The 9,408-nt window shown below is 41.4% G+C and overlaps 1 protein-coding gene across 1 annotated transcript in view; it reads right to left on the bottom strand.

Moving 5' to 3' along the window:
- khdrbs2 (KH domain containing, RNA binding, signal transduction associated 2) overlaps positions 1 to 774 on the bottom strand; it is a 424,077-nt gene extending 423,303 nt beyond the window's left edge. The window contains exon 1 of the mRNA XM_048597077.1: positions 684 to 774. Within this exon, the coding sequence (XP_048453034.1) occupies positions 684 to 774 (91 nt within the window). The remainder of the gene's footprint in view (positions 1 to 683) is intronic.
- Positions 775 to 9,408: the final 8,634 nt, after the last annotated feature.

The raw sequence follows: 9,408 nt of genomic DNA, 5'->3' as shown, positions 1-9,408 counted from the left end.
ATGTACTCAGGCACACACAGGCGGACACGGGTACGCACAGAGGCGCACGTACTCAGGCACACAGGTGGACACGGGTACGCACAGAGGTACATGCTCAGGCACAGAGATTCGCTTACTGACATACATATACTTATCGGAAGATATATACTGAAGCAGACACAGGTACTGTATAAATTTAAAGACATATTATCACAGACATACAGATATACAAATATTTAGGCACACGCAGGCACACTTCCTGACACATATACACACACAGGCAGGTAAGCACACATTCCCAGACACATACCTATACTTGAATACCAAACATTGCTCATTGTTGACTTTCACAAATATATCTAAGCACACAAAGACAGTTCACAGCTGTTAGCAATACCGGAGCCAGGACGCAGCTCACTTCAACCTGCAACAACACCTGTTACTAACAACTGAAGATGAAACAACCGAACAGGATTTGTGTAAAGGGACGATTTATGAAGCAGCACCCCAGACACACACCGGAGTAACACTCCATCACCACACGCACACGTTTCTAGGTCACTCGGAGGGAGGCTGCTGGATTTTTTTGGGGGGTGGGAGTAGTAATTTTGCAGATCAAAATACAAAGATGTGGATCATTAAAGCATCCGTCAGTGGAACAAGTAACGTGCACAACACGTTCAATTGTCGGTTGCACAACTTACCTTCAGTCAGCAGACGTGCAGCATGAACAAAAGATGGGTCCAGAGTATCTTTCTCTGCCATCAGCTCTGGCAAATATTTCTCTCTCTGCATTTTGCTCTCGTTTTAAACAAATAAAAACCCCAAAATATATTAAAACGGAATTACAATATGTAATTCAAATAATATTTATTACTTTGTTAAAATATAAAGTCCAGTGCTGGTACTGTAGCAGTCAGCGCTCCCAATATCGCAGACAGTGGGGCTTATCTGTCAGCTTGCCCAAAAGAGTGCACTCACTCGGCTGCACTGACAGCGTTTACTGACTCCAGCAGCGTCCCCACACAGAGCCCGCCCCCACAGCCCACCCATTGGATAGAGCTCCGGACACCCGGAAGCGGCGCCGGATGTTTATTGGCTAACACCGACTGTCGATCAACGTGAGTGACAGCTTGCCCATCTTTTGTCCCGTCCGCATCTCCACAATTCCTGCCTCTTTGCCCACGCCTATTTTTATACACACAGAAACATGTAATTATGATCTTCCATTCCACAACTAAGACAGCCCTTGTGCAAAGCCCTGTCACTGCTTAGTCCCCATGCTCTGCCGCATGGCTGCCGTCAAAACAACTGCCAAAGTTGTTTTTCTTTATATGTGAGAAAGGATCTTGCTGGAATGGGTCAAAAGTTGGTGCATAACTGATATGGCTAAAAAATGCTAATCAACGCATTAAGCTGGAAGTAATGACATATCTATCGCTGCCTCTCAGAAGTTGACTGATTATTAACGTAACAAGGCTGAACTCCACATTCTACACACTGGCATATACATGGACACTAACATCAACGTTGGCTTAAAAAAAGAACTACCAAAACACAAACGTATATATACTTACTACAAGTTTATGTCTATCTTGGATTACAACATTCCACTAAAGCTTTATCTTATGAGCAGAGTGCATGTCCTAATGCCTTGGAACTCCGTCAACAATAGAAAAAAAATTAAATATTTTAATATAACTCGCCCAACCCCATTCACACAAATTGATTGGGAAAAGGAGAGCAGGCACCTCCTTTTTGACGAATTTAAAAGAAATGCGTAAACATAATGCTGCCTTCAAGCAAGCTATCCTCTTCCTCGATGGAGATATGGCCTATTTTGGGAAAAGGTGGGGGAATATGTATCTATTTCAAAAGGAGTTCCAAATGGGAAATAAATGTTTCTTTTCTAGCGAGTCCTAATGACAAAGTTCATGCTACAGCTAAGGAAACAGCAGTTGCCTTGCTCCAAATCAAATTGTCAAAGAAAGATTTTTGCATCATCCTTTTTGTCTAGACCATCGTATTTTCAGTTGGTGTTGCAAATGCATGAACAGCGGTTCCTGCATTGTCAAAGCATTGGCGCAAAGTACGGAGAGATGAGGAGATTTATTCTAAATACGAGTTGTTTATGATCGGAGATAGTAAGAACTGCCGATGCTGGAGTCAGAGATAACACAGTGTGGAGCTGGAGGAACACGGCAGGTCAGGCAGCATCAGAAGAGCAGGAAAGCTGACGTTTCGGGTCTTCTGATGCTGGCTGGCCTGCTGAGTTCCAACAGTTCGACACTGTGTTATCTTGTTTAAATGATGGCGCAAGCAGACTCAATAGGAACTTTCTAAAGATAATTGAATGAGTGGTGGTTTGAAAAACTGCAGGAGGTGGAGATAACTGAATAGCTTTTTCAGAGAATCAGCAGAAGCACGATGGGCTGAATGATCTGTTTTGCGATGACCATTTGATTGAAAGTAACTCAGGGCAGACACAAAAGATCAATACTACGGCATAATGGGAGTTACAGTTCCATCTTGTCCTGAACTCGGGTGCAGGGAGTATTACCTTTTCCTTATTTTTTCATCATGTGCGGGCATTGCTGGCAGGGCCTGCATTTGTTGACGATTGCACTTCAATTGAGTGACTCAATAATTAAGGGCTGAACGCATTGCTGTGAATTTGGAGTCACATGTCAACCAGACCGGGTAAGAATTGCAGATTCCCTTCCCTGAAGGACATTACTGAACGAAATAAGTTATTGTAACAATTGATGATACAGTACAATGGCAATAAGTCAAATTACAACGGGCCTCCCCACAAATTTGTGTTAAATAGAGATTAAAGCTAGCCGAAAAAGGCCCTATATAACCCCATAAAAACCGAAAGAACTGTGGATGCTTTAAATCGAAACAGAAATAGAGATTGCTGGTGAGCTCAGCAAGTCTGACAGCATCTGTGAAGAGAACTCAGAGTTAACGTTTCAGGTCCGGTGAACCTTCTGAGAACTGAGGGGGAAGGGTCCACCAGACCTGAAACGTTACCTCTAAATTCTCTTCACAGATGCAGCCAGACCTGCTGAGCTTTTCCAGCAATCTCTACTTTTATTCATATAAAACCCCAATTGCCCCCAAATATACCGTATTTAAGAAAAAAACGGTAAGTGAAATATGCCTTTATTTTTCAAGTTGTTCATACCTTACAATGACCTGACCTTGTGCTGTAACAGACATTGAAAAACGATGGGAGTTAGCTGTGGAAATCTCAGTAATATCTTTCTACTTAGCAGGCTGTCTTCAGAAAGGATCAATGAAGTCAAACATGTTTTTTTTGTGTTTCTGTGAAGTAGTACAAAATCCTGGAGCATCTGTATAACACCTGTGATAGAAACTGGCTTGTACATACTTTTAACATCATTTATTCAAGTTTGAGTTTCAATTTTAAGTTACATGTAGGTTTTCCATATGCCTGAAGTAAATAATTAACTTGTGGTATTTCTTTAAACATGGCAATTTATTTAAAAAGAGTTTGTGAAGGCAACTGCAGCAGTCTATGGGGGCTGTGTCTATTTTACAGTTCTTCTGACCTAGCAAAATAAACAATCATATCTCAAGGATTTTGTTGGAAATTTCTACATTGGGAGTATTTTTTTTAAAAATACCCATAGTAGAGGGAGAAGGTTTGTTTCAGTTTTACTTTGTTCTGGCATTTCTGTGAAGTTCTTGCATAGAGATGCATGCATAGTGCTTCTGAGAAGGGAGAATATCGTAAACTAGATGACCTTAGCATAAGGAGTTAGTGATTGTCCCAGACTAGTAGTGTTGCAATAAAACCCCAGAGGACTTGAACCTGAGTTTGTTTAACTCAAGTGCACGATAAGTCCATGAACAAGCTAACAGATATTTCATTCTCAAAGTTAAAGTCACAGTTGTCTTAAATCTAGTGTGGTGTTAGAGAAAGTGATTCTGGTATGAGTACTGTACAGGGGATCATGTTAGTTGCTGTACAAGGGATTTTTTTTAAACTTGTATAAAAATATTTGGACTTAAACTTTTATTATGCGTTTGAAACTCTTTTAATTTGTTATAAGTAAATCAGTTAATTTGTTCTATGTTATCTTAACTTCTGTTGCTTAATAAATTTGATTTTATGTTAAAATAAAATCTGCAACTTTGTGTGCTTTAGTCTTAATGAGAGACCATCTAGTTAAAATTAAATCAAAACAAAACAATGATCAATCAAGCCAGATTTCAGCTTTTTTTGCAGTAATAAGATCAGCTGATACCTTAAGAGATCTTTGTGGCTTCAGCTTGGAAAACAGGTGGATGAATTGGTCAGCAGGGTGATAGTTTGCTATTATATTTTGTGATCTCCTGGCCTCTAACATACTGGAGGTCATCTAATTAGCCTCATATTGTGTGGGTAGTGGCTTGACATTTGCAAAGCAATGTAGCCGTTCGATCTTTCCAATCACAAGAAGCAGTAGATTTTCAGTGCCACCCACATTGGGGAAGACCATAGTATGTTTAGTTTCCCGCCAGTAAATGCTTCATCTTTGAGCAGTATAGTGCAATCTGATAAAACAGAGTAAAACAGTCTAGTTTCAGCCATGTTAAAAATGTCTTGTAGTGCATCCTTGTTCAGGACATTGGTGAGATCACTTTGTGGCCATTGCTGCAGATTTGTCTGTGATATTGGCCTCACTCCATCACAATGAGTTGGTGTGGTGATATTACAAGTGTGCACGCATTCAGTTCCTTTGAATTTACTAGTATGGAACTTGGATTATCACAGACATTTTTCCATTAGATTTCCTATTTAGTCAGTGGGAACGGATGACAAATTGACTGTGACCAGAGTTTCAGGTGATATGAATTTGACTCATGGCAATTTCACTGCAGTCTTCTGACCAATATCACTGAGACCAGTTTTATATTCCAACATGTTTATTGATGGAACATAAATTTTACCAGCTAAAATACTGATGGTGGGATTTGATCTCTTGTACCCTGATCTCCTTGGGGTTAGCTACTCCAGTGACATTACCACCACACTACCATTCCCCCAAAAGCCTAACTCATTTGAAATTTCCAATAGCACCCTCAAGATTATGTAACTCATGCTAAATCTCTAACTAGTTTTGTTCACCAAAACTAACCAGTGCTATTTTTATGGTGGTGCCTGGTGGATCCAAATCACAATAGTCCAGTGTTTCTAGATCTGGTGAAATTGTCAGTGAGGCCTGATTGAGGTTGAACTAAAAGGGAGGGAAATACAAACCTGATGATTTAATTATGAATGAAGAAAGACCTTTGATGACAATGTTTTTCATCAATAGAAGTGGAGATGCTTTCCCTGCCTGCGTATCTGTCATTGGTTGATGTTTTGAGAACACATTATCTGAACTCACCAGTGGGAAACCTCTCTAGACCTGTCAATAATGCAGTCAATGCTGTCAGAAACCAAATGGAAAACCTGCAATTGCCAAGAGTCTCATTTAAAAATGGAAAATTTCACAAATTCAGTGTTCGATTTTAAAAGGAATAACTTGCATTTTAAAGCAGAATATAATTTGCCATTCATCAAACATATAAAAATATATCTGATGTAATTTATTCATATTAGGAGTATGGAAATGGAATGCATATGGTGACAATTAGTCAAATTTAGATTTTTAATTTTAACAATAAACAGAAATGTGCAAACAATTCATTGCGAGTTATTTGCTTCACCACAGCATGAGCCAAAAGAAAGCTATTGCAAGGTTAGTCAGAAGTGCTACTGCACTGAATTTTGCATATCAAGGTTTTCTTGATATTTCCAGTGGCAGCGAGATTGAGCTTTTCATAACTGCAGAAACATAACCCAAATGGTCAACAGTTTCTTATTCACCCAGGTCTGCCCTGGCATTTAGTGGCAAGATTTTGAAATACAGTCCTGAATACTCACAGCACATGCAGTAGTGACAGCTTGAGGTATCTCTTATATGCCCTGGATTATTCACCCCTACGTTCCCAGCCTTTATCGTTAAAAATGATAGAGGGAGTCCAAATTACAAAGATAAACGCAAATACCTGAAGCCATTCAAATGTCATGGATTTTGTGTGAAGTTCTGATAGTCTCAGTAGTGAAGATCAAACAAGATCCATCAGCTGCTTTGGACCTTAGTGATGGCTAGATGTAGGGAATGGATAGGGAAGAGAGTAGATAGTTTATTAATCCAGGCATCAAGGAGTGATGATCGCTGGAGACTGTGGGGTATCCCTTTTGCCTTATTTGTAGGTAGAACGTGTGGTCAGCAACATCTTAAAAGTAGTGAACTACTCACTGATCACCAGTGTCAGTCCAAAGTGAATGATGGACTTTGTAGGCCATGAGCAGCAGGTTCATGACTGACCATTGGCCAGCAATATTTGACCAGTTTACGCATCAGCAGTTTCAGTGATCTCTGCTGGGTCACTTCAACTTTTCCCCCCAAAAAAGAAACTACACAGCAACCAGACTGGAATGGCTTATCAACATCATGCAATGGCTTGTTTCAAAGGATGGGCAGGCTTGCCTCCTAGTTAAAAGTTTAAGCATACAAGCCCCACTCCAGAGATTTGAGACCAAAAGTCTAAGCTGGCACTAAAGTGGGATTTGAAGGGCTTCACAATGAGATGTTAAAATGAGGCCCAGTCCTCCCTGCCACGATGATGGTAAAGATCCCCCAAGACAACTCGGAGAAGGGCTGCAGAGTTTTCCTCAGGCTTCCAGCCAATATACATCCCACAATCAATACCACAGAAACAGATTATCAGATCATCATCCCATAAGGGAGCTTACAGTCCACAAATTGGCAGCTATCTTTCCTATTTTCTCCCAATGACTACACTTCTAAGGCATTTTTTTGATTGTGTACAACTTTAGGTTAACCATGAAAGGTACTGTAGAATACAGGTCTTCTGTTGTTAATTGTTGAAGTGATAGTGCAGCATGCAGCAAGTTATGGGAGGGTTCCATGACTAAAAAATAAACAACGTTCATACAAAATGGTGTCAATCCAGTCGGTGGGCCAGAGTGGAAAATATTTCAAATAGACATTCCTCCACTCCCTCACAATTTCTGATGAGAAAAGGGAAATTCAGACTCAAGGATGAAAGTAGGATGGAGCTGGGAGTTCAGGGGGTGGCGCAGGAACTGAGTGCAGAAAGAGTGCTGATTTAAAAATGGAGTAGCATCCGAACAAATTTGTCTCTTGCAGAGAATGTAGTCAGAAATCACACGACACCAGGTTATAGTCCAACAGATTTATTTGAAAACACAAGCTTTTGGAGCCTCAGTCCTCCTTCAAGTGTAGTAAGTGATAAGGCTAACATTCTGCTGTATCCTTTGGGCAGAAGCTTCACTATATCAGGGGAGGTGTTTACTTCTCAGAAAGTATCATTCTTTTTTTTTGGAATTATCTCTGTAAGAGAGCAGTAGAGACTGGGATATTGAATACATTCAAGGCTGAGTGACACAGATTTTTGATGGAGTCAAAGGTTACGTGGGGGGTGCAAGCAGAAGGGTAGGATTGAGGCCACAGTCAAATCAACCAGAATCCTATTCAATATTAGAGACAGCTCAAAGAGGCCGAGTGGCCTAGTCCTACTCTTATTTCTTATGATCTTACACACAATACTGAATCACACAAACCATTTTACAGTTATTTCGACAAACTCAGGTCACATTGGATGAAGTGTGTAAATTAATGACAAACAAGTACTGGTCCAGTGTTTGCTGGAACACTGGATGACACAGCACTCCCATGTGGTAGGAATTTTCGTCACCATATTTCAGATGATACCAACCCATTGAGACACTGGAACCCTTAGAGGACAAGTCATTCAACAGTCCATAATCGATGAGATCTAAGGTTTGAGAAAGATACAGAGAAAGCATTGAAATGGAAATTCAGTAGATTTGATTCAAGTCAGAGGCAGAAAGAGAAATAAAGAAGGGAAAGAAAGATTGGATTGAGAAAGAGAATGAGAACAAAGACATAAAGAAAAAGTAGTAAGAAATTTATACAGAACTTTTACTAAATCTCAAGAAACAATTTACAACCTGTAGGAATGAGATTCCATAATTGAGCATGAATTGGGGGTCAGGAACTGGCAAGAGGAAGGGTCCAAGTTTCAAATTTAGCCAATCAAAAGCCACTCGGTGAGCTTGCCAACCAATCATGGTCAGCGGGTGGATTCTCCACATGGGAGGGCCAATGGGAGGCTGGCTAGAGCTCAGAGACCCGCAGCCTATTGTTCGAGGTGGATTCTACTGATCTGTGGATCTGTATTGTGGCTAACAAATGTTGATGACCTCATTGTGTTATTCAGAATGCTACCGCTGCCTGATTCAAATCCTGAATGGATTCTAGGGAATGAGATGGGGGTGATGGATGGAGTGTCCAGTACATGCTCCACTGTGCCTCACCCTCTCCCTTCCTATGCTGAACCCACCACTTCGGCCTGACGTGTTGCAGGCCCATGTGGACTGCTTTGCATTGCCAATGAGAGTTTCCAATCAAGGCAGGAATGGAGCTTTAATGGATTTCTTAAAGATATTTAAAGTTTATGCAGGGTATTGGGGAAACTACATCTGGCAAACTGTATAATTTATTTGTGTCCTTATTTGAGGAAGAGTACAAGTGCATCAGAAGCATTTCAGGGAAGGTTTACTAGACTAATATCCAGAATGGGCAGGTTGTTTTATCAGGAAATGCTAATCAGGATAGGATTGTAGCCAGAGATAGTAGGAACTGCAGATGCTGGAGAATCCGAGACAACAAGGTGCAGGGCTGGATGAACACAGCAGGCCAAGCAGCATCATAGGAGCAGAGAGGCTGATGTTTCGGGCCTAGACCCTTCATCAGAAATGGGGGAGGGGAAGGGGGTTTTGAAATAAATAGGGAGAGAGTGGGAGGCGGATAGAAGAGGGATAGAGGAGACGAGAGAGTGGCAGTGGGAGAGAGACCCTTTGAGGTTTGTCCGGAGGGAGGAGGGTAACTTCTTCAGGTTAGGCATCCTTAGAAGAGGCTTCGCAGTGGGGTTAAAATTGAATCAGAGATAGTAGGAACTGCAGATGCTGGAGAATCCGAGACAACAAGGTGCAGGGCTGGATGAACACAGCAGGCCAAGCAGCACCATAGGAGCAGAGAGGCTGACGTTTCGGGCCTAGACCCTTCATCAGAAAAAGGGGAGGGGAAGGGGGTTTTGAAATAAATAGGGAGAGAGTGGGAGGCGGATAGAGGAGACGAGAGAGTGGCAGTGGGAGAGAGCTCCCTTGAGGTTTGTCCGGAGGGAGGAGGGTAACTTCTTCAGGTTAGGCATCCTTGGAAGGGCTTCGCAGTGGGGTTAAAATTGAATCAAAGATAGTAGGAACTGCAGATGCTGGAGAATCCGAGACAACAAGGTGCA

Source organism: Rhincodon typus, chromosome 5 (genome assembly GCF_021869965.1).
Source record: "Rhincodon typus isolate 14 chromosome 5, sRhiTyp1.1, whole genome shotgun sequence".
Lineage (NCBI taxonomy): Eukaryota > Metazoa > Chordata > Chondrichthyes > Orectolobiformes > Rhincodontidae > Rhincodon > Rhincodon typus.
The sequence above is the reverse complement of the archived record's forward strand: the minus strand, read 5'-3'. Positions and strand labels throughout refer to the sequence as shown.